This window comes from Halichoerus grypus, chromosome 8 (genome assembly GCF_964656455.1).
Source record: "Halichoerus grypus chromosome 8, mHalGry1.hap1.1, whole genome shotgun sequence".
NCBI lineage: Eukaryota > Metazoa > Chordata > Mammalia > Carnivora > Phocidae > Halichoerus > Halichoerus grypus.
The window spans coordinates 110,734,939-110,760,758 of NC_135719.1; the positions used below are offsets into that span (position 1 = coordinate 110,734,939).

The following is a 25,820-nucleotide window of genomic DNA, read 5'->3' on the forward strand; positions in this document are numbered from 1 at the left end:
TTATTCTCGATCAAAAAACTCATCAAAAAGTGGGATTCTCTCTGTCCTGGTCCTCACCAGTGCCTGTGGTTTCTTCTCGCTTTTTCTCAACTCCTCTGAGTCAGAGCTAGAACTGTCCCAGAGAAGCTGACCCCGGGCCTCTTGTTCACGGAGCCACGTTTCCATTTTGCCAATTTTCCAGGGACAACAGTCATTCCTTGCTTGATGTTCCCCCAAATCTTCATTCTGTGAATTTCCTACACAAAATTTAAAGTTTAATTAATTCTTTTTCTCCTAACAGTGATTTGTTTGTTTATTAAGTGCCTAGATGTTTATGAACACAGAATAATGTGCTTGGTATTCTTTTGAAATATATATATATATATATATATATATATATATATGTTGAAATATATATCATATATATTTACATATGAGTTCAACTTTATATATATATATATATATATAAAGCTCTATAAGCATTAAAAATGTTTTTCTTGTTATTTAAAATTCTTAAAAATCTTCTGAAAGTCACAAGAATAATACAATACATACCTATATATCCCAACTCATTGACAACATTTTGTCACAATATTGCTTTGATTTTATACACGCATGCATGCACTCATGCTTTTCAGCTGAGCTATTTGAGAATTAGTTGCAGTTACATCCCCTCCAAATACATCACCACAAATCTAACAGCAAGGGTGCTTTTCCTACTTAACTACAACTATTACACTTAGAAAATTTAACATTGATATATTACTGTTTTCTAATATATGGTCCACATTCTAATATTCATGGTTGTCCCAATAATGCTCTTTATAGCTGCTTTTTGTTTGCCTGTTCGTGTTTTATTTTTTAGATCCAGGATCCAATCTAGGATTATGTATTGCATAATCTTCCCTATCTGTTTCTTTTCTTTTTTCTCTTCTTTCTCTCCCTCCTCTGCCCTCCTCCTTCTCTCTCTCCCTCATTCTCACTCTCTACCCCTCCCTTCCTCTTCCTCCAAACCCCCTTCATTGTCTTCTTCTTTTTCCCTAACACTGACATTCTTAAAGAATCCAGATCTGGATGCCTGGGTGGCTCAGTCGTTAAGTCAGGGTCCTGGGATCGAGCCCCGCATCGGGCTCCCCGTTCGGCGGGAAGCCTGCTTCTCCCTCTCCCACTCCCCCTGCTTGTGTTCCCTCTCTTGCTGTGTCTCTCTCTGCCAAATAAATTAAAAAAAAAAAAGAATCCAGATCAATTGTTTTGCAGAATGGCCCTAAATTTGGGCTTGTCTGTTTCCTTGTGATTAGATTAAGGTTAAGCATTTTTGGCAAGAGTATTGCACGGGTGATGTTACCTAGTGCAATTTATTCAACAGCTACTATGTGCTAGGTGCATGATACACACTTTTCCTGACCTTCATATCCACTCTCACCTCATATAGAATCGCCTATGAAGCCGTTTAGAAACACAAATGTTTGGGCTGCAACCCAGACCTATAGAACTAGATAGCTCAAAGGATCATGCATTTTATTTTACTTTCTATACTTTCTAGAAGAGATTTAATCATTTATTTTTTGGCATAGGATATTATGTATGTATGTATGTAGCTTTTTATTTAAGCTGTACCCAGTGCCCTTTTAAAATGCACTTCAGGGGGCACCTGGGTGGCTCAGTCAGTTAAGTGTCCAACTCTTGATTTTAGCTCAGGTCATGATCTTGGGGTCATGGGATCAAGCCCCAGGTCGGGCTCCATGCTCAGTGGGGAGTCTGCTTGAGATTCTCTCTCTACCCCTCCCTGCTGGGCTCATGCTCTCTCTCTTTCTCCCCCTCAAATAAATAAATAAATAAAACTTAAAAAAAAAATTTTTTTAATGCACTTCAGAACAACAGGTGCTTTATTCAAGCAAAGCTGGCTTTTAACAAAGCAAAAACAATGGCCACTTCTGAGCTAGGAAAATCATCCTGGGTCAAAACCCAGAATGTCCCCTCCATCTGGTTGAACCATCTGTAACGTTTGGATGTCATCTTAAGGATAATTGTTTATTAAACTTATGGCATATTTTTTTTTTAAAGATTTTATTTATTTGACAGAGAGAGACACAGCGAGAGAGGGAACACAAGCAGGGGGAGTGGCAGAGGGAGAAGCAGGCTTCCCGCGGAGCAGGGAGCCTGATGTGGGGCTTGATCCCAGGACCCTGGGATCATGACCTGAGCCGAAGGCAGCCGCTTAACTGACTGAGCCACCCAGGCGCCCAAACTTATGGCATATTTTTTTTTTTTTTTAAAGGTTTTATCTATTTATTTGATAGAGAGAGACACAGCGAGAGAGGGAACACAAGCAGGGGGAGCGGGAGAGGGAGAAGCAGGCTTCCCGCGGAGCAGGGAGCCCGATGCGGGGCTCGATCCCAGGACCCTGGGATCAGGACCTGAGCCGAAGGCAGACGCTTAACGACTGAGCCACCCAGGCGCCCCAAACTTATGGCATATTTTATTTAAGCCCTTGATAGCTGATGTTGCATACTGTTACACTGCATACTGTTACACGAGGAAATCAAGCATCTCAATGCGAGCGTTTGTGCCTTGTGATTCATTAATTTCCTTTCTGCCTCGGTGAGGGGCTACTTGAATGTTATTATAATTATTGTTATTGTCTATACACATAGTAGTGACCAAAAACTATAGTTAATTCATGTCTGCAGCCCCAATCTCTCTCCTGAGCTACAATACACTTTTGTTTTGACGCCTCCATTTTTGTCTCCTGGCGACATGTCACACTCGCCTTCTCTTTCTCTTTCAAACCCTCATTTTCTCCCAGTTACCCTAATGCAGCAAATTGCCCTAGCTTTGCTCCATTGTCTGCCTAGTTCTTCAAGAGTAACCCAAGAAACCTCCCGGTCTTCCTGCTCTCTCCACTAATCCACATGAGATCCATCACCGGGTTCTTCCAATTCTGTCTCCTAAATACCTCACATCCGGCTTCTTCTCTTCTGTCACCCTGCTCTCCTGGTCCAAGCACCATCTCTCACTTGCACTTCTGCTATGTCCTTATCACTTGTCTCCCCATGTCCTCTTGCATTCTCCTCCCATCCATCCTCCACAGGGTAGACAGAGTGATGCTTAAAAATGTAAGCCTGATTGTGTGGCTCCCCTGACCTTTCAGTGGCTTCCCATTGATCTTAAACTCAAGTTCAAAGTCCTTATTTGACTCAACTTGCAAGACCCCGTGTGCTCTGCACCCCGCCTGTGCCTCCAGAACCATCTCTGACCGCTACCTGAATCTCTCTTTCCTACCCAGTGTCTAGAATCTGCCAGCTTCCTTCCCACTCAAGAGATTTTGCACATACTGTGACCATTAACAGTTCGGAATGTTCCAGCATCTTGGTCCTCACACATACATGGATTCCTGTCCCTTTTGTCTGGCTACTTCCTGTGTTAGTCTAATTATCACTTCCTCGTGGAAACCTGACTCTCTCAGACCTCTCAACTGAGGTCTCCCAGTTACACTGTCATCGGACTTCTCCTTGTTCCTTGTCTGTACTATTGCAAAGCCAGGAACCACATCTATGAACAGATGAGTGTGCGAGTGAGCCATCGGAGAGTTTGGGGAGGCAAGAAGTATTGGTAACTGGGCTGGGAAAGACTTCACTCATCGGGGCCAGGGGGTGTAACCATCCCTGCTCTGCCAACGAGCCAAGAACCACCAGTGGCATCGTTCAGACTGGGAACAGCAATTTTCTGCGGACTAGAGGCAGGAGCTTTGAAACAGGAAGAGAATGTTTGTTAATGGTGGGTCTAATGCAATATTAATAACAGCTTAAGTCCCACCCCGCTCTTGATGTTACGATAATGCAGGCCTAAAGTTAGTACGTGAAGCCAAATTCACACGGTCCATTTTATCCTTAGATCTCTCTTAAATCATTCATGAAGTATTATGTACAAGGTTTTGTATACATAGCATTAAAGTTTAAGAACTTCTCAGCTAGATGTCTTTTTACTTGTTACATTTTTATAAATCCCTGCTTGATTCTCTGGGGTTGCTAGACTTAAGGAAAAATAAAAAGAAAAATACGTTGAAAAACCTAAACGGGTTTTGGGTGAGCAGAGCAGAGGAGAGTGCGTACAACTTCAAAATTAATTTGGGAAGAGAGAAAAGCAACAGAGACCAGTGGGGGGAAATAGGGAGTGATTTCAGGTAGTACAGGGATTCTCTAAAGCGTTAAAAATGTCTGATGGTTATGTATTTTATAATAATATATGTTTTAGCAAAATGTATCACCATTCCATCAAACCCATAATTTCACACTTATTTCATAGACAAGGCTGAATTTAAGACACACACACACACACACACCCTCAGGATACTTTAAAGAACAATACTAAGTAGATAATGGTGCCGGTGGCCCGATAAGACCAGAATTGTGAAGGTGACAATGTTTCGAAGGTGCCGCTTCCCCTGAAGTAGATAGTGATTTTTGCTATAAGACCTCAGTTCCATCTTTCTTCAGTTGCCTGTATTTCCATGCATGGGTTTGGCATTTTACATTTAGATGTGCTTTTACACATATTGGATTAATTTTTCCATAAACCCTACATGGTAGACAAGGCTTTATTCTTGTTTTACAGATGTGGAGACTGAGGTTCAAAGAGGTTAAGCAACTGGAGCTTAGCTATAATCTCTGTCTATATGTAGAATAAAGCTATCTAGAAAAATATATAGCTAATGTTTATTGAGAGGCTACTGTGTACCAGGCACTGTTCTAGAAACAAAAAGCTCCCATGGAGTTTACATTTAGAAATGTATTTTTTGGGGCTCAAATGAAGAACTTTGATTTCAAGTTCACTGCTTTTTCTACCCACTACCCTATACTAGATCATGGCTTCTGGAAAAGGCAGGAGCCACATAAACGTGTTAAATCTCATGAAATTGTACACCCACAGAACAATGTTCGCTTTGTGTAAGTTAGGAACAAGTGAGCCATCATATAAGTTATAAGTAATTTATTGTATAAGTTATATGTAATTCTCATACAATTATACAAGTCATGTGTAATTCATTATATAAATAGATATGAAATGTATTTAAAGTGGGTGAATGTAAGGTATATGTAAAATTTCATTTTAAAGAGGCAGCAGAAAACAAAGACCGACTTTTATCTTATAAGAGACCTAAAACTCTCATCCCACCTTCCCAAGAGGGAACAAAAATGGGCAAATATAGCATTAAATAGGAGGAGGTGGGTACAGCAGAATCTTAATGACCAGAATTGGACTAGCAGAAAGCTCCTGGAAATCTATGATCTTGACTTTGCCCCACTTTCAGGAGAAAGCAAAACAAACTGCTTTTAGTAGACAGAGAGAGAAAGCAAAGATGCTACCTGGGAATAAGGAAAAAGGAATCATTGCTCGAGCACATGCCTATCGCGGTGGTGAAATCAGTGGGCTGGGCAGAGGGGCGGCCAAGGTTGAGGAGTCACTCCCCTCTATTTGCAGACTTCGCCAAGGTTGTCCTGGACAGAGCTCCAAATCCCTGGATTCCTGCTGAGGGTATAGGAGGGGGTGGGGATGGTGGAGTGAGCCTTTGGGGTCAGAAAGACCTGGCCTTGAACTCTGGCTCTGTCACATGAGAGCTAGCACTAACTCCTTCGCAACAAGGAGTTGCAACAAGCAAGCACTCAACAAACCTTAACTAGAGGGGCGCCTGGGTGGTTCAGTCAGTTAAAGCGTCCGACTCTTGGTTTCGGCTCAGGTCATGATCTCAGCGTTGTGAGATCAAGTCCGAAGTCTGGCTGCACACTCAGCACGGAGTCTTCTTGAGATTTTTCTCTCCCTCTCCTTTTGCCCCTCCCCCCACTCCCGTGCTCTCTCCCTCTCTCTAAAATCAATCAATCAATCAATTTTTAAACCTTGATTAGAACAAAATGAAGCAGCTGTAAAAAGCAACAGGAATGCAGAGAAACCCTCTTCTATGTGCCACCATCTTTCCTGGGCCCCTCCAGATCTGGGGCATCTTCCAAAGATTTTACTAATGTTGGTTTCTCTTGGCTTGCCCTCAAGCAACGACTCTTAAGTATCTAACTTAAGCTGAGACACTTTTTGGGGTTGTTTTGGCAATAGGTTCTAAACTGTAGAAGTTGTTTATCTCTGTGCCTACACAGCATATTTCATTCTGGCACTGGGAGTATAGGTTAAATAGATTCCCCAAGTAGATGTTCAATTATTCAGCCTCTTCTTATTTAATTAACTTATTGATTAAGCATCCTGTTCTTCTGAGCAGGAGCAGTGTCTCTTTCAGCTGGCAACTTGGCATCTGAGAAGCTCAGGACTTCCAGAGACATGGCATTTCTGTAGGTCTCTCCATGGTCAGTCCTGCTGATGTGGGGATTCGGCTCACAGCACAGCAAGCTGTGTGCGTGACCAATATTATACATTCAAAGGGTGGGTTTGCCCTGGGGGAATATGGACCGGGCAAACTTAATGGGCTGCAGCTGGTGGAAGCACACAGCACGGAGGCTAGGAACAGGATGTCTGCTGGAAATCACTGAGTAGGCTGGCCTGGTTGGAGGTGAAGTCGGGCACAAGAATGGCAGCAGAGACAGCCACAAGGGTAGGCAACAAGTAGACCCTAAAGGCTTAGAGTACCAGGATTAAGAGCTTATTTTTTAAATTTTTATTTACTTACTATTTTTTAGAGGGGGGAGGGGTAGAAGGAGAGGGAGAGAGAGCAGCTAAAGCAGGCCCCATGCCCAGTGTGGAGCCCGATGCAGGGCTCCATCTCACCACCCTGAGATCATGACCTGAGCTGAAATCAAGAGTCAGATGCTCAACTGAGTGAGCCACCCAGGTGCCCCCAGGGTAAAGAGTTTAGATTGTCCTCAGGCTGATGGAGGCTCACTGAGGATTTTTTTTTTTTTTTTTAAGATTTTATTTATTTGAGAGAGAGAGCAAGAGAGACAGCATGAGCAAGGGGAGGGACAGAGGGAGAAGCAGACTCCCCACCGAGCAGGGAGCCCAATGTGGGGCTCCATCCCAAGACCCTGGGATCATGGCCTGAGCCAAAGGCAGACGCTTAACAGACTGAGCCACCCAGGCGCCCCTCACTGAGGATTTTTTTTAAGCAAGAGAATGATATGGTCAGATTGGCATTTTATAAGATTACTTGGCTATTAGCTCTGTGCTTCTAAAACGATCGTGCGTGAGAATCACCTCGGCATCTTGATAAAATGCATACCCCGATTCAGTAGGTCCAGAGTGTGGCCTGAAATCCTGCATTTCTAATAAACTCCCAGGTGATGCAATGCTGCTGGTCTGTGGCCAATACTTCGATCACCAAGTAGAGCCACGGTTCTTAAACTTTAGGGGTATCAGAATCACCTAAGGGGGTGTTAAACCCAGATGGCTGGCCTCTGCCCCTACATTTTCTGATTTAATCACTCTGCCTGGGACCCAGCCCCTCCGTGGGGTGATGCTGGTGCTGGTGGCCTGGGGACGGTCCCGAGAACCATCAGGACAGAGAGTTGATGGAAGAAGGGCAAGACCTGAGGGAGGAACACAGGCAGGAGGCTGGAGCCACAGCCCTGGTGTGACACGATGCCCTGCGGGTGGCGCTGGGAATGTGGAAAGGTACGAGTTCCGTGCCAGGTGGCATGACAGGACTTCGTGACTGACCAGCTGCAAGGAGGGGGAGGAGAAGGACTGGCAAGGCCTCAGGTCTCTGGCCTGAGAGCGTGGAGGGCTCACCCACTCCTGCAGATGCAGAGGAGCAAGCCTGGGGTGGGCCGTGATGCTGGCTTCAGTTTTAGACGGTCGGGATGAGCCTCGGAGGGCTGGCAGGGGAGAAGCGGGGTGGGGGCAGGTGTCTGCAGAGGGCAGCAGACTGACTGACACCGGTTTGCTATTTAATAGAAGTCCACGTGCTTCATTCTCTTTAACCACAAGCTGAGGCTCTTTTGCCTCTCCTCTTCCTAGGGATGCAGCAGGCATGGCCAGAATGCCCGCGAAGCCTGGGAAACCTCTAAAAAGAGACATCTTCCTACAGTGTTTGAGCTTCTGTCTTTTCCTCACAGCCGCCCCAAATTACATGACAGTGTGATCCCTACTTTCCAGGAAGTACATTATCAGCAGAAACCCAAGGCTACTTGCTGTCCCTCCTCCCCCTCCCCCCACCGGAAGTTTATTTGATGAAATTTTAAAAACACTTGAAATATTTTATTCTGCTAAAAAAATTTGTATGACTGACCTGGACTTCTTCTGTTCAAGTTTTCATCCGGCAACAAGGTTGGAAGATCCCTGTCATGTCTTGGGATGCTTTGAAGGATTTTCTTGGCTTTATGGTCCCTCGGTTTTTGCTTATTAATTCTTGCCTCCCTGTGAAGACTTTTCTTCTGAAAATGATCAGCTATAATGGATTAGTGTTCTCCCCCCTGAGCTCCTGTCACCAGAATAGGTCACCAGATCAGCCACTCTGCAAGTTGTGTGCTTATGTGTATTCTGGTCCCCTAACCAGAACACAGTTTTCTTTTTCCTATTAGAAGGTACAGAAACTTTCTCTAGGCACAGGCTTGTTAGGAGAGAGGAGAGTATGCCCACAGTCTCAAAAAGGCATGGCTTGATTTAAGAGGAGGACCTTTGTAAAAACATTTGTTGGTAGGCCACCGATATACTTGGGATTGCAGAAGATGGTGACTTTAGGCTTAAATTCCAGAGTGAGGAATGGAATATGACAATTACAGGAGACATGACTGTAAAGGGGTTTGTTACAAGAGATGGTTCTTGTAGGATAATCCCATGGTGTGCATTATGGAGGATGCCTAGGTATCAAAATAAAGACCCACTCACCCCCCTCTATTCTCCTAAACCAAGACAAGTGACCTAACCTCATTTTCCTGCTGGAGCCAGAATGTCATGGGAGCAATTTGTGAAGAGGAAAAAAAAAAAGGAAAGCAAGAACAGAGAGACTTGGGACACAGATACATCCTTATGATTGAAAACAAAGAAAAGGCTCAACAGGGTCAGTGGCAGAAGGGATCTTGCTGATGTTTCCCAATTCCAGTAGTTGAGGCTTCGGTGCCAACGACCAAATTTAAAATGCTAAGTAAAGCCTGGGGACAGATGCTAAACCATTCAAGTGCGAGGGCAGTGATGATGTGGAGTAAACGTGGTAGATATGACACTCCTCTTCTCTCTTCTCATACTTACCTCTTGTCTGTTACGGTTCATTTCCAGCATTCGCATCTTATGTAAATATTGTCTTTTCCCGGGAGTATACCCTGAAGTTTGCATCTTCTTTTCCAGTTCCAGCTGTGAAAGATGACACACTCGTTAGAATGGGGTAATTTGTTACTGACTCTGCAATCCACAACTTGCCTTTTTTTTTTTTGGAACAGAGTGAGATCTTAATCAGCCATCAGTTATAATCCATCGAGATCTCTTGTGATGTCAAAGGTGGATCGTTGTAGCTCCCCACTGAGTCCTTTGTGTAGCTCTCTCTGAATGGAGCTTTGCTGTGCATAGAACATAGTTTCTAAGGCTCCTGTAGAGTTTTGCACACCTTAAATGGAACTATGTTTCCACATCTCATTTTGATGAACTATCGCTTACCCTGTCAATAGATGCTTATCACTATCTCCCCAGAAATGTGTTCTGGTTGGGTAAGACTGGCCTCTTTCTTCCTGCCTCTTCTGCCACTGTCTGGCCATGACATTGGAGGGGAGCCACTGAGTGGTTAAATGGAGCCCATTTCTATAGGCTGTACTCCCATATGCCAATATAAGCCCTGGTATATTAGGAAGTTGATTATTTGTGACTTTGGTGATCTCCCCTGGTGCATCATAAACCCCAGGGGGACAGTGCAGACAGTTATTAAGGGCAACCAGGGGTGAAAACATCCTTGTTCGCCCCTTGCTGTGGCCAGGAGAGGGAAGGGTACGGCAGCCAGATGCGCTCAGTGATACCTTTTTGCCGCCCTGTGGACAGGGACCGTGTTGGCTGCTGCGAGCCTCCTGAGGGGACCATCTCTACAGTTCTGCCAACATCGCACACCTGGCCTTGACCTCTTCTACCAAATCAGCCAGGTGTGCAGCCGAGCTGGCTCCAAAATGAAGCAGGAGTGGAAAGTGCTGAAAGTTTACTACCTCCCAGTTTTCATGTCTACACAAGGGGCATTTTCTCAGCAGAAGCTGACAAATGAATAAAAGGAAAAAGCTCTTCAGAAGACCTTTCCCAAGGGTTCCTTTTTGGGGAGGTGATGGTAAGTAAGTCAGGAACACCTCGTAGAAATGATTTCTCCTGAAAACTGAGACTGAGGAGAAAGGTTTAACCTGAGGAGAAGAATAAAAAGAAAGAATTATGCCAGATTTTTCATAAATTTGAGCACTTCTAGAATTACCAATGTCCTAGTAAAATTCCTCTCTCTTATCTGCATCTCCCTGTTTTCACCAGGAAGTGGAGAAGGGCCCAGAGTTTACCTCAGAGACGAGAGTCTTTGCCAGCTGGAGGCAGGCCCAGGAGAGAATGGATAGCTCTGGAAGGTCCTAACGCTGAGTGACTTCATAGTCACATTTGTCTTTGAGGTCTTCTGTGCAAGGAGTATATGAAAAGGAGAGCCCCCCCCCCCCCCCCCCCCCCCGCCGCCCACTGCCGTTACCCACCCCCTCCAGTGAGTGCTGCAGTTCACCTTTGCTTTGTGAGTCGTTCTGGCTTCTTGCTGGCTCAGGAGCATTTCAGAAGTAATTACTTGTGGCAGGTCAATGGGTTCAAGCTTCTAGAAGTCCAACATTTAGAGCATTCAGCATTCCTCATGCCATGAGATGATGAAACATAAAAGCCAGACATTAAACTATCTTAATACTTTGCAAAAGCAGCACTTATTCCTGAGAGCACATAGGGAACGCGATTTCAACAGGACTGCGGTCGTATCTGTGCAAAAGACTTTTCAACTCATCTGGGTTCTTTATTGTTCTATTGCACCGCTGCCAGGGACTTATTGATCTAAATATTGGTCAGAGAGTCAAAACACTAAGAATCCTTTTCTGTCTGCATCGACGGACCAAGTCCAAAGTTATCAGACAACAAGGGGCTTAGAGTATTCGAGATGAAAGAGGCACCAGGAATTTGTTTTATTCATTCCTTAACCACCCAGTGGACTCTTCCAGTCCTTAGGGAAGTGACCTGTATTAAACTCTCCAGAGAAGCTCCCTCAGCCTCCTCCATAATAATCACTGGCACCCAGGTGGAGCATTTAAAATGAAAGTGCAGTGGGCTTACAAATCTTAGATGTGGTTTTTTTGTTTTGTTTTGTTTTGTTTGCCTTTTTTTTTTTTTTCTAGCAGGGGCTTATCTTTATGGGGGAGATCATGTTAGAGTTTCAAAGGGTCATTAAGACTAGGAAGCCAATGATGAACCAGTGGATCTGCCTTTAACCCTACTTGCCTCGGATGACTTAATGCTCTGGAAGTGGTTGAGCAGGCCTGGGAGACAAACGTGGGTCTCTCTACACTGACGTGCGGGCAGGGACCTTGGAGGGCTGTAGAATTTATCTGTTCACTCAGTGAGTACATACTGGACAACTAGTGCGTGCCAGGCATGAGAGTGCAGTGGTCAACAAACATGGTCCCTATGGAGCTTATAATTGGTGGGGGAACAAATACATTTTGCTTGTATGATTATTCATTAATAATTACCAACTGTGATCAGTGCTTTAAAGAAGTCTACAGGGCAGGACGGTGACAGTATATAACCAGAGAACTCCACCTTGGGAATGGAGGGTGTTATGAATTGAATTGTGCCCCCCCCACCCCAATTCATATGTTGAGGTCTTAACCCCCATAATCATAATCTCAGAATGTGACCTTATTTGGAAATAGGGTCCTTGCAGATGTAATTAGTTAAAGATGAGGTCATACTGGCGCAGGGTGACTCTTAATCCAGTATGTCTGGTGTTCTCATTAAAAAAGGGAAATTTGTATGCACACAGGGACAACACCATGTGAAGATGAAGGCAGAGATCGGGGTGATGCTTCTACAAGCCAAGGAGTGACAAAGATTGCCAGGAAACCACTGGAAGTTAAGAGAGAGACATGGAACAGATCCTTCTGCTCAGCTCTCAGAAGGAACCAGCCCTGCAAACACTTTGATCCTGGACTTCCTGCATCCAGGACTGTGAGATAATACATTTCTATTGTTTTAAGCCCCACAGTTTGTTGTACTTTGTTACAGCAGCCCTAGAAAATTAATGCAAGGGGGGGAGGAGTAAGGGGGCAGTCCAAGAAAGTTTCCTGAGGAAGTAATTTCCAGCTGAAGTTGGACATTTAGGAAATTTTAGGGGACTAAGGTGTTCCAGGTAGAGGGAACAACATGCACAAACACCCCGAGGTAGGAAAGAGCAGGATCCGTTGAGGGAACTGCAGGAAGTCAGTTGACTGCAGTTCAGAGTAAAGGGAAGAACTGCTCAAAAGAGGCTGGAGAGGCAGTAGGCAGGGGCCAGGTCTTACAGGGCCGGATGAAGCTTCTAAGGATGTTGGTCTTCTTCAGAGCAGTGGGCAGCCAGTGACATGTATCAAGCCAAATAGTGACATGATTACATTTGCTTTTAAAAAATGATCACTCCAGCTGCACTGTGGAAACTAGAGAAGAGCAATCCCTGATGCGGGGAGGGCATTTAGGAGGACAATGGTGATGGGCTCAGGGCTCATGGAGGAAATCAGTGGGCTCTACAAATATTTAAAACTGACCAAACAAGATTTGTTATAGTTAGTGAGGAACAGTGAAGGGTCCAAATGGCCTCCAAATACAAAGGATGGATAGTGTTATCATTCACTGAGATGGGAACCCTAGGGAAGGCCAGATGTGAATGAGATATAACAGGAGGATACAAATTCAGTTTAGAGCAGGTTGAGTTTGAGATGCCTTCGAGGCATACCAGTGTAGATGTTGAGTAGATAATGAGATATACAGGCATGGAGCTCACAGGAGAGGTCTATGCTAGAGACGCATATTTGGGGATCATCCCTGAGTAGAGAATAACTGAAACCATAGTCATGGGTAAGACCATCTTGACCGTAAGGTCAAGAGTGAGAAGAGCAGAGCCAAGGACTGAAGACTTGAGGAGCTCCAACCTGAGAAGCTGGTGGATGGGGACAAGCTGGCCAAGGACACAGAGAAGAGATGGCTCGAGAAGTAGGAGGGAAATGAGGAGGACACCACACTGCAGCAAACAGTGTGAGCACCACTCCCACCTTAGTCCAACACTAAAGGCAAATGATGATTTATTTTGAAATTATTTTTCATTTTAGTCTGATTGGTTGCATTATCAAGGGGTAGACCTGGAAGCCAGCTTTCAAGGTGACCAGAGTGAAAAGAGAGAGGAAGGAGACAGGGAAATGGATGCTGAGCAGCCAGCACTCATGGTAAGCATGACCTGTGCGTCCTGCTACTTCTCTGTAGGACAATTCCCTGGTCTCTGGGCCTGGGCCTGAGCTGTTCTAGGGAGAGCAACCCGCATTCCTGCTGGCACAGCCCAAAGCTCACCTGGCGAGGACGAAAACGAGGGCAAAGCATTTGGAGACAGGGAGGAGAGACAAACAGTCTTTAGTTTAGACGTGTGCCTGTGCCAGACAATCTGCATTTGTGGTAGAAAGTGGTTCCCTGTTCCATTCTCACCTTAGGTGGAGAAAGTGGGGGTTTTAGCATAAGAACTGCGCAAGGATGTCATGAGAGGTGATGAGGATTAGTAAGAGAGAGGTTTGTCCGGCTCTCTTCTCTGCTGGGCCAATGGGACCTACTGGCGTAAGAGGCAGCAGCCGATCAGATCAGAACCTGCGGGGAATGGAGACCAAGAGGAAAGAGCTATCCAGGCACCTGTGGGAAGAAGAATTAGCAGTGACCGAAGGGGGTATTCAGGGCCTGAGGGGAGGACAAGGAAGTGTTTGTGCCATTTCCTGGACTTGGTTCAGGATCTAGTTCTTTCTGGTGATGAGGCTCAGGAACCTTTACAGTTGTCCTTGTCTGTCAGTCCCAGGGTCACAATATGTCATCTGGTTCAATCCTCCCATGAACCCTGTAGGTAATTATGATGATCTCCCCATTGTCGAGAGATTAATAACTTGTCCAAGGCTTCACAGCTAGAAAATGGCAACTTTAGAATTCAAACTCAGGTTTGAATCCAGTTCCAAATCCCATGCTCCTTCCTCTTCTACTTGTTCCTAAACCTGGTTTATCATCAGAATCTCCTGAAATTAAACACAGAGACACACAGACACACAGACACACACACAGACACACAGACACACACAGACACACACACACACACACACACACCAAAAAACCTGGGCTATTCACTGGGGATTGTGATTCAACAGGTCTAGAATATGTCCTGGGAATGAATATACGTATTATATATATAAATAATAAACTTTAATTTTTAGGGCAGATTTAGGTTCATAGCAAAACTGGAAAGTACAGAGAGTTCCCAGATACTCCCTGCCCCCACATATGCACAACTTCCTCCACTATCAACATCCCTCACCAGAGCGGTACGTCTGTTACAATTGATAAACCTACATTCACACGTCATTATCACTGAAAGTCCATAGTTTAAAGTTCACTCTTGGTGTTGTACAGCCATTGGATTTGGACAAATGTATAATGACATGTAACCACCGACGTAGTATCCTACAGAATAGTTTTATTGCCCTAAAAATCCTTTGTGTTTTGTCCATTCATCTCTCCCTTCCTCCTCTTATCCCCTGGCAACCACTGATCTTTTTACTGTCTCTGTTGTTTTGCCTTTTCTGAAATGTCAGTATTTTTGGAATCATACAGTATATAGCCTTTTCAGATTGGCCTCTTTAACTTAACAATACACATTTAAATTTTCTCCATATAAGGGCACCTGGGTGGCTCAGTCGGTTAAGTCTCTGACTCTTGATTTCAGCTCAGGTCATGATCTCAGGGTTGTGAGATCGAGCCCCATGTCGGGCTCCATGCTCAGCACGGAGTCTGCTTCTCTGTCTCTCTCTTGGCCTCTCACCCTGCTCATTCTTTTCCTCTCTCTCTCTCAAATAAATCAGTCTTTAAATTTTCTCCATATGTCCATCATAGCTTGGGAGTTAATTTCTTTTAGTGATGAATAATATTCCATTATATGGATGTACCACAGTTTCTTCATCCATACATCTCCTTAAGGACTTCTTGGTTACTCCAAATTTTGGAAATTATGAATAAAGCTGCCATACTCATCCCTGTGCAGGTTTTTATGTGGACATCTGTTTTCAATTCATTTGGGCAAATACTAAGGCTCACAATTGCTGGGTTGTATGGGAGGAGTATGTTTAGTTTTATAAGAAGTTCCTGCTGCTCCACATCCTTGCCAACATTTGGTGTTGTCAGTGTTTTGGATTTTGGCTATTCTAATACGTGTATAGTGGTATCTCATTGTTGTTTTAATTTGCATTTCCCCGATGACATATGATGTTGAACGTATTTTCATATGCTTACTTGCCCTCTTTTATCTTCTCTACTTGCCTTCTTATTCTATTGACAATGTCAAGAGCAGAGCAGAGCAGAAGGTTTGAATTTCATTGAAGTCCAGCTTCTCAGTCGTTTCTTTGGAATATATCCCCAGGGGATTCTGATGATTTTCTAGGTTGGGGTCCACTGGCTCCCATAGTGCCTCAAGTGAACACAGGAACTACATCAGGGTAGACCGCAGAGGATTTGTTTGTGGTGCATTATTGAAAAATTGAATCTGAAGACCCCAGCTATTTGAATATTTTCAGCTTTTCAAAACAATCTCTCCATAAATTCTTAGGGCCAGCTTTTTCTTTGAAAATATAAATATATATTTCTCTATTTTCAGCCTCATTGTATTTAAACCCATAATTCTGATACGAGTTAAAGAGTAGGTGTCTTTAAGAACTCCCTCCAGGCAATTACTTTCTTCCTGGCCTTTGAAAAGAACTAAGAATCACACTATTCCTCCACAAAGGGCACTAGATGGCAGCAACTAACATTGCAAATAGGATCCCTCCCATAAGTATTTGCACTTGGCCTGAGAAGCACTGCAGAAAAAACTGTTGGAAAATTGGCTTCTCTAAACAAAACAAGTCAAGTGAAATTTCCCCAGAATTCTGGGTCCGTATCAACGTTCCTTTTCGTCGCTTGGGAAGCAAACTGCCTCACTTCATCATCTTCAGAGAGAATACAAGGGAAGGAATTACTGGAGAACTGGTATGGTAGAATGACACCTTTTTTTATCTCATGTTATAAAAAATGTATTGTCTGTCTAAAGGTTTCTGGGTTATTTGGCTTCTCAAGTGAAACAAATGGTCAGGCTAATCAGTTGAAGTGTCAGCTGGGAAACTCCGAAATGGAAATTAAATCAAGCAGAAGTCACTGAGCTTGGTGACACACTAACCTGAGATGGTTGTTCCTGCATAGTAACAGGAAGAGAAAGATGGGCAGGAGAAGCTCAAAGAAATTGCAACATTTGTTTGGCACCATAACTTAAGAATGTATGTCCTTTAAGGTTCTCAGAAGAAGGTAAAGGTGTCCAGGGCAACCTGGAAGCAAGAAATCATGAGCCCAAGGAGGAATTTCTGGTCAAGGCATTACAATGAGTTCACACTTCAATAATTTTCTTTGCCCCAAATGAAAAATAAAACATAAAGCCAAAAAGATGTGGTTGGGCTTTAATACAAGATATATATCTCCATGGACCAGAAAACAAGCAGAAATACATACTTAGAGGAAGCTGATCCATAAGGCGTTTAGGGCTCCTGATGGCTGTGAGTTATTTCTAGAGATTAAAGGGGACCTAAAGATGCATCGTGTAAGATGGCAAACTAGAGCCAGGATCACAGCTTGACATCAGAGACTGAGTTGTTCTCTACCTTTCTACCCAGTACAAGAGAGCTGCATCAAAATGTAAGTTGGAAGATTTGTTTTACAAGCATTGTCAAAACGTTGAACATGAAGAATATTAAGCAGCCATAAAAAAGGATGAGATCTTGCCATTTGCTCCAACATGGACAGACCTAGAGAGTATAGTGTTAAGTGAAATAAGTCAGACTGAGAAAGACAAATACCATGATTTCACTCAAGATGTTCATAATAGGAGGGGAAAACCCCCACAATGTTATTTTGATGGTGAGTATTGACTTGCCTAGGGTATAGCCTCCAGTTACTCAAGCACTAATCTAGGTGTTGCTGTGACATTATTTTGTAGAGGTGATTAAAGTCCATAAGCATTTGACTTTTTTTTTTTTAAAAGATTTTATTTATTTTGAGAGAGAGAGTGCACGCAAAGGTGGGGGGGCAGAGACAGAGGGAGAGAGAGAACCCCAAACAGACTCCATGTTGAGCATGGAGCCTGACTCGGGGCTCGATCTCAGGACCCTGAGATCACTATCCGAGTCGAAATCAAGAGTTGGACACTTAACTGACCGGGCCACCCAGGCACCCTCATAATGATTTAAGTAAGGAAGATTATTTTAAGTAATTTGGGTGGGCCTGGTTCAATCAGTTAAAAGGTCTTAAGAGCAAAGCTGAGGCTCCCCTGAAGAACAGAAAATTCTACTTATGGACAGCAGCTTCAGCTCATGCCTTGCAGTTGCAGCCTGACCTCCCTGATGGCCTGCCCTGTGGATTTCAGACTTGCCCTGCAGTCTCCACAATCACGTAAGCCAATTCCTTGCAATATTACATATATATATATATATATAATCTCCTTCTACTGGTTTTGTTTCTCTGGTTGAACACTGACTGATATAGGTACCTAGAAACAAACCTAAAAAAAAAAACCTCACACAAAACCCCTGTGGAGAAATTATGAAACATTATTAAAAGATCTAAAAGTGGGCGCCTGGGTGGCTCAGTTGGTTAAGCAACTGCCTTCGGCTCAGGTCATGATCCTGGAGTCCCAGGATCGAGTCCCGCATCGGGCTCCCTGCTCAGCAGGGAGTCTGCTTCTCCCTCTCCCGCTCCCCCCCTCTTGTGCTCTCTCTCTCTCAAATAAATAAATAAAATCTTAAAAAAATAAAAAATAAAAAAATAAAAGATCTAAAAGAAAATCAGAGTAAATTGAGATTTATGCAATGTGTGTGGTTTAGAAGACTCAGTATTATAAATGTGGTCAATTTTTCCCCAATTAATCTATGAATGCATTTCAATCAAAATGTTAGCAAGGTTTTTAATGGACTTGATAAAAAGCTCCAAACTTCACATGGAAGAGCAAAGCATCATAAATAACAAAGATAATTCTGAAAAAGAAAAATAAAAGCACTTATTGTTTTAGATATTAAGACTTAAAGATACATAATTAAGACTGAGAAATTCCTATGGAGATACACAAATAGACCAATGCAACCGAAGAGAGAGCCTGAAAATAGACTCATGAAGCTCTGGAAACTGAATATGGGACCGAAGTAACTTTTTAAATCAATGGTCAAAGAAGGATAATTCCATAAAGAGTATTGGGACAATAGATTTTTTTTTTTAAAGATTTTATTTATTTATTTGACAGAGAGAGAGACAGCGAGAGAGGGAACACAAGCAGGGGGAGTGGGAGAGGGAGAAGCAGGCTTCCCGCTGAGCAGGGAGCCCGATGCGGGGCTCCATCCCAGGACCCCGGGATCATGACTTGAGCCAAAGGCAGACGCTTAATGACTGAGCCACCCAGGCTCCCCAGGACAATAGATTATTCAAATGAAAAAAAAGTAGTTAAATTCCAAATTCACATCTGCACACAAATGAATTTCAGATGGATTAAGGCCTAAATGTGAAAAGGTAAATATTATAAATTTCAGAAAGAAGTAAAGAAGCGCTTGCGTGGCTCAGTTGTTTAAGCGTCTGCTTTCAGCTCAGGTCATGGTCCCCAGGTCCTAGGATCGAGCCCCGAGTCGGGCTCCCCGCTCAGTGGGGAGACTATTTCTCCCTCTCCCTCCCCCTGCTTGTGTTCGTTCTCGCTTACACACTCTCTCAAATACATAAATAAAATCTTAGAAAAAAAAGAATTAAAGAAGAGTATCTTTATGACCTTGGGGAAAATAAAAATTTCTCAGACAAAATACAAGAAATACAAAACATAAAGACTAAGATTGAGAAATTTGACAACATTTAAAGTGGAAATCTTTGTGTCCACACACACACACACACACACGCACGCGCGCGCGCGCGCGCGCGCGCGCACGCACAAAATGAAAAGGCAAACCATAATGGAGAAAAGATATTTGTAACACGTGTAACTAACGAAGGGCTAGATCTAAGATCTATATAAGATCTATATAAAGCACTCTCACAAATCACAAAGAAACAGATAATCGAAAATGGGCAAAGAGAAAAGATAAGGAAAGAGAATACATTTGTGACGAATTATATAATACTGAAAACAACATAATAAAACCACCCAGGTTGGAACCGCCCTCCTTATCTCCCACCTGCAGGGCTTATACTCATCTTTCCCCCTCTGCATTCCTTCATTGAACATTTATTCAACTCATATTTATTGATCACCTATTATGTGCCAGATACTGTTCTAGACACTTAGATTCATTAGTGAAGACAACAGACAAAAATCTCTGCCTGTGGGAAAAATAATATTCTAGCACTGGTGGGGAGGTGATGAACAAAATACACAGTGAACATAATAGAAGTCAATAGCTTGGTGTGTTAGACGTCAGTGTTCTGAGGAAAAGAAAAGATAGTGGTGGTTCATGGGAACCAGGAGCGTCAGGGTAAGGGTTCCAACTGTCACGAGGTTATCACTATAAGCCTGTAGGGCGGTGAGATTTAAGAAAATCTTGGGAGATGAAAGAGGAAGTCATCTGAGGAAATCACATTGCATGGGGCCCTGGGGGTGGGGGCAGTTGACCATCTCCCCCTTAGGTGGAACCGGAGATGGTTGGATGAGAAGGTGAATCAGGCCAGGAGGGACAGTGGTGATCAACTTTTCAACACGAGGTGGGCACGTTGGATTCAGAGTTCCCTGGCAGAGGCTCTCTGAATTCAGCAGCCCTGATCTGGAGAACTTTAGTTCATGACCTGCTCTTTACTTGAGGAGTAGATGTTTAGGAAGTGGAGAGTGCCAAATGTGCAACTCAAATTATTTAGGATGCAATTAGATTTGGTTTAATAATTAAAAATACTTTTAGAATTTTCTTTGGCAGAGATTAGGCTATTAATTAGCATGTCATGGGAACCCAGCATTTATTATTCTCTCAAAAACCCATTTGTGGTGGAAAATGTGCTGAGCCTCATTTGTGAAGATAATTATAGTTGATATCTTTGGGAGTGTCTGCCAAGTTCCCAGTGACTTCCCTCTTCTCTGGGAGCTGCTTCCAGAATTTATCGGGGTGGGGGAGGGGGCTTCTCTGCCCACATTTCTACTGCATGAGCATATCCTCTGGTCATAGCTTATTGGAACAGAACTGGAATCGTGAGCAAAGCTGAGCCAATAAGATCTTTCCTCCCAGGAATTTTGAATTGGAGCCAAGAGAGCCAGGCTAATCTGTCTGTCTGACTGGAACTATAAAATGTAAATTCAGGAACTGAGGGTGGCCATATTTCACCAAGTGGTCTTGAGGAGCAGAGAAAGTCGATTTGCAGGAAGAATAAAGCAAATGCACGGAGAAGAGCTTAGGGGAGACACAGAGAGGGTTGTGTCTTTCAGGTTCCGAGGAAAGCTGAAGCCCAACTGCTTCCCAGCTCTGGGGTTCAACAAACACTCCTACATCTTCATAATCCATGACATTGGCAGCTAGTCAATTAGACTTATAATTCAGGGATGCTATAGGTCTGCGATAGCAGGGAGAATGCATTTTGAATTTTGTTCCCACCAGGGATAATGGGGCTCATTGTCATTCATTCACCATTCATTCATAAGCTTTTTTGGGGGTACATATTAAGTGTTAGTGACTGAAGATATAAGACAGAATAAGACATAGTCTTTGCACTCGAATGATTCATTTGTCTTGATTTTTAAGGTGGTTGGTTAGGATGTGGGGATACAGTATTTGGTTCTGAAACACGAAAGTTCTCCTTGTGAGCTTGAACTGATCTGAGAATCAAAGCCTAACTTTAGCTGCTTTAGGGTTGATAGATATAAAACGTACTTTGTGAGCTACAGACTGCTACATGATTATTTTTCACTGGTTATAGTCCTATCTCCTGAGTTATTCGGCTTTCTGCCTCCACAGGAACACGTATTAAGCACATTCCTCTGAAGAGGTACATCTGATTTAGGAAGAAAACTAAGTTTTTAAATTGTCCAGTTTAGCTAGAGATTTGCTCAAAAGTTTTAAAACTATGTATCAATTCGATATAATTATACTTTATTTTTATTTAAATAAAAATGTTTTGAGATTTCCAATATTTTGGGAAAAATGCTTCTTTTGTGAACAAAAGATATAATCACTTCAAACAATGATTGTGAGCTTCTGGAGAAGACAGGTAAATAAAAACCAACTGAAACAGAAATAACCCCCAACAAATGAACTAAAATACCTCTGGGATTTGTCCAGATATCTGGGTGAATTGTGTAGCAGGTGGGATTTGGCTCCAATTCCTTTTTTTCCAATTCCTTTTTTCAAATGTCAGTGATAGATCCTGCTCACAGGAGAGCCAAACAACCCCTTCTCTTAGCTGATGCTCATTTTCAAGGATCCACTCAGATCTCTTTCCCTTTCTACGATGAAGAGTTCTTAGAATTTATAACTCTCTAGAGGGAATTCATTAAATATTTATTAAGGTGAATGCATTTAAAGCTCTTGCTTTGCTGCCTTGGAATCCGATGTCCTCAATTTCAGCAACCAGTTAACATTTAGAACAATAGAAGGTTAGGGATAGAAGGTCTGTAGAGATCAATGATGCTGATAGTTAAGAGCATGGGCTTTGGAGATCTGGTGGATAGCTGACCTCCACTGTCCTTGGACAAGTTACTTAATTCTCTAAACCACATGTATTAAGCAAAGATAATACCTCCTTTCTCCTAGAGGCGTATGAAGATTAAATGATTGACACTGATCAAGTTGTGCAGAGTCTATCTGACTTGAAGTAGGTGCTAATTAAATAGTCCTAGCTGTTATGATTGTTATTATTGTTTGTTACAAGTGATTTCTCCACAGTCCTCTAGCTCGTCAGTACCAGATGCAGGTCTTTTGAATCGCATGGGACTTGTGTCTTTGATACTATGTTTCCTTCTTTTGGTGGTGGTCTTAAAAGTGAAATCATTACAAAAGGAAATCCTAAAGAAATAAGGTCTTTGTAACTGACAGCATTCTCTTTAACAACATTCTCATTCTTACTAACTTAGTCATTTGCAATATCCCTCCTTTATTAGAGTTAAAAAGGGATGTTACCATGAAATCCAAGAAATTCCTTATGAAGCCTTTTAAATTCATCTTACTTGAAGTCTTCGGGGTGGATGACTTTTAATAATACTTGTTTCTCCGTGTTCCAGTGGGATGTCAAAATACATGGCCCTGGGCACTTGAAGGATTGGGAGAGAAATAAAAACAAACCATAAACAAATTGACTATTAAATTAGACTAATCATTAGACTTTGTTAATACAATTTGGTACCTTTTTAGTTATATATGTCTAACCTATATGTTGAATGTGGAGATGAAACACGTAAGGCAGAGGTCCTACATGAATGCAAAGGATAAAATTTAGCCTAGACCCAGGATTTAATTTTTGCTTTCCTCATTTCTTCTCTGGATTCATACTGGATGGAATTTATATTGGATTTATATTATAATGGATTGGAAAAATAAAAAATGTATTGACTACAAATATTGTTCAAACATAGAATTTGGTCTGGAAAATAGAAACTTTTTCGTTTGTTTTAATTTCATGAAACTGCTCCAAAATAAATTTCGGAAATCAGAAAAAATGTATCTTTAAGAAATGAAAATAAATTCTCTTTTCAGATGAAATAGATGGATGGTGGACAGATAGATGCGTAGGTATTAGATAGAGAGATGATTTTAAAAATGGAGCATGAGTTTGGACAGGAGTATGCAATATTTAGCATTGTATGTTCCCAATTAAATAATAGTCCCCCCAACTAGGGAAAGAAATTCCCACAAGTTGCCCTATAATACAACACATCAATGGTCTTTCCTGATGAAGCAAGCTAGGGCTACAGAGTAAGCCTTGTTAGGAAACAGCTAGGGCTCAAGAGGTCCATTATGGGTTTTATGTTTTAGCTTGATTACCCCGGGGCGGTAGGACTGCTACCATGATCAACGCTGCATGAAGGAAGTTTTGTCTTTTCCTCTTAGTAATCCGGAAGCATTCTAATTTCTAGATTGTTGCAGAGACTATCCCACAGTTTCACTTTGCATTCTAAATGGAAAAATCCCTGCGTAATTATGTGTTTCTATCCTTACAACATTTGAACGACCACCTTAAAAACTTCACCATGTCTGTATTTTCTTTCAAGAGATGCTGGCACACTGAACAAGACAGAAACAACAGCAATGACAACAACAAAAAAACATTTTCAGTTAAGAAATGTAAGTATTTCTGGCAACACTTTTTTCAGCAGCCTGACTCCTGATTTTTATGTTATGGTTTGAGTGGTAACACCTCATTATTTAATTCGATTCATCCAAAATGGCAGAGCCTGTGTCGGGCAGTTTTATTTTTATCCTTGATTTATAGGTGAAGGAAATTGATGCAGTAATTTTCCCAAACTCATACAATTTGGCATTTGGTGGAGCTGAGTTAGAATATGGGTCTCTTAAAATTAGTGATCAGAATGTTCACCATCCATCCCTTTGTTATTTTTAATGTGATTTTGTCATTTCAAAAATAAGATTATTTTCCAGGTGGGACTCTAATGCATTAGAATCAGTTTTCACTATTCAGTTACCAGAATCTTAAAACTCTGGATACACGGTTTGAATAAAAAAAGGAACTCTTCAATGAAACTACAGGAAAATTCCCATTCACGTGCTTAGGAAGTTGGAGACATAAATATAGGCCATATCCCCCGTCAAAGGTTGTCAGTTCTTCAGAAAATTGCCATGAGAACCAGTGTGGGTGAGAGATACCTGACGCTGAAAGAGAATATAAGGCTTTCTGGCCAAGTTGACCAGTAATGGGAACTTTTTGTGTTATTGATCCAGAATATAAATAAAGAAAAAATTACATAGATATATACATATGCATTATATACTTGTATTTCTCTTCCCAAGTTAGAATCACTGTTTAATTATCATTGTGGTTGTCATAAATATTTTATATGTCTTATAAAATATCCCAGGATAATTTATAGCCACTTCAGGCTCAGAGCTTCCAATCCTAATGGGGGAAAATTCTCTTAGTTCTGCAGATGACAGAACTTAGTTCATATTCTGCGTGAAGAATGTGGGGTTGGGGAGGGGGTGACTCATCCTCTCATCTGTACTGCAATAAATCAGTTCTGTTTGGGGTGGTTTCCAAATTCGCATTAGGATGAATTCACTCCTAAAGTGTTGCTTTCAAAACAACAAAGCCTGATGCACTAAATGGTTCTGAAGAGAATGATTTAAATTTAGAATCTAACTGAAACATATGATTGTCATAATTTATCACATCTTATCTATATAATTTTAATCGTCTGGCAAAGCTAGGTATAAACATTGAAAGCACTGTAAACTAAGCTGAAACAAAACGGTTTTTTCCTTCTAGTGTGGAACGGTAAAAAACCCTCGGTGCAGAGTTTACACACCGGTTCTAATGTACCCGGAATACTCGACAAACACGCAGCCTCGAGTTGAAAGCTGGTCCCTTAGGTTTCAGCCGTTTAGAAACTTCCTGATAGGATTATGGAGACAGACAGTCCAGTACGTCTGTCGATAGCTTCCCTTGGCCGGACTCCGCAAACCTCACGACGGGTGTCACACCTACCTGCCGAGTGTCTTCCACACCCCCGGAGAGGTGGTGGCTGCCTTTCCAAAGCTGTATTCCGATCCTGCAGCCTTGCGAACACATAGGAACTCTTTCCTTCCAGATTCTGGCCGAACGCAAAGGCCACGGGGCTGGCCGAGGGAGCCTCTTCCTCTTCGTTTTGCAAGGGTGCTACTTTGGTCACCCGAGGGTGAGCCTTAGAATGGCTCAGGCCCATTTCACAGTAAAGATATTCAAAGCACAACCATGGTGAAAGTGGTTTGGGGCCTTGAACTTCGCTTGTCCTAATTAAGGTCCGTCAGAATTTTACCGCAGCTCCACGAAACACTTCATGGCATCTTTCTAGCTTTCTTTCACCACACAGTAAACCCTCTGGCCACTGCCTGGGAGGCTGGTTTCCATGGAGATGTCCCTTCAGCTCCTACTCTGCCATTCCAGGCCCAAAGAATCCAGTTAAACATTGACTTGGTTATGCTACTTTGTGAAAGACTCAGTGGTAGGAACAGAAGCCACTGTTGATCATTAAACAAATCTCTAACACCAGGAAGGCCATTAACAGGGATGGAGAGCAGAAGTTTAAAGCAGTCTTAAACTTGACCCTTTTATTGCACGTGCGCTTCAATACCATCTTTGAGAGCTACCAACTGAGAATAGCTAAATCACCTTCAGAGATGAGGGGATGCATGCTAATCATCATTTGTTAATCTTTAATTTTAATTGAAGCAATTCTTTTCCGAATAGGATAGGTAACAGCAGCGTGGCTAAAATAATTTCATTTTTCTTTCAATACCTTGAATTGCCTTTGAAGGGGATTAATAAATTACAGGAGGGCACGAAGACAATAGAATTTTTTTTCCTGGGGACAAGGGGACACACTTTTTCTTCTTTTTTTGATGTATAGTTAAGATACAATTTTGTATTAGATTTAGGTGTACAACATAGTGATTCGATGATTCTATACA

The 25,820-nt window shown here is 42.4% G+C and overlaps 1 protein-coding gene and 1 long non-coding RNA gene across 6 annotated transcripts in view; one reads left to right on the plus strand and one right to left on the minus strand.

The window, feature by feature from the left end:
* CCDC198 (coiled-coil domain containing 198) lies at positions 1-25,075 on the minus strand. Of its 2 annotated transcripts, XM_036108978.2 has the most exons (6): positions 24,859-25,075; positions 22,367-22,449; positions 10,643-10,729; positions 9,166-9,267; positions 8,207-8,351; positions 1-236 (listed from the first exon to the last, which is right to left on the minus strand). In XM_036108978.2, exons 1-6 carry the CDS (start codon positions 25,073-25,075, stop codon positions 1-3), a joined length of 870 nt encoding a protein of 289 aa, XP_035964871.2. The 2 variants fall into 2 exon arrangements, with proteins under 2 accessions (XP_035964871.2, XP_035964873.2); XM_036108980.2 differs by lacking the exon at positions 24,859-25,075 and having other exon boundaries at positions 22,320-22,432.
* LOC118546290 (uncharacterized) overlaps positions 1-25,820 on the plus strand; it is a 92,056-nt gene that overhangs the window by 23,504 nt on the left and 42,732 nt on the right. For all 4 annotated transcript variants that reach the window (XR_013440710.1, XR_004922520.2, XR_013440711.1 and 1 more), the window contains 2 exons: positions 11,942-12,126; positions 23,408-23,480. This is a non-coding gene — a long non-coding RNA (uncharacterized LOC118546290). The remainder of the gene's footprint in view (positions 1-11,941; positions 12,127-23,407; positions 23,481-25,820) is intronic.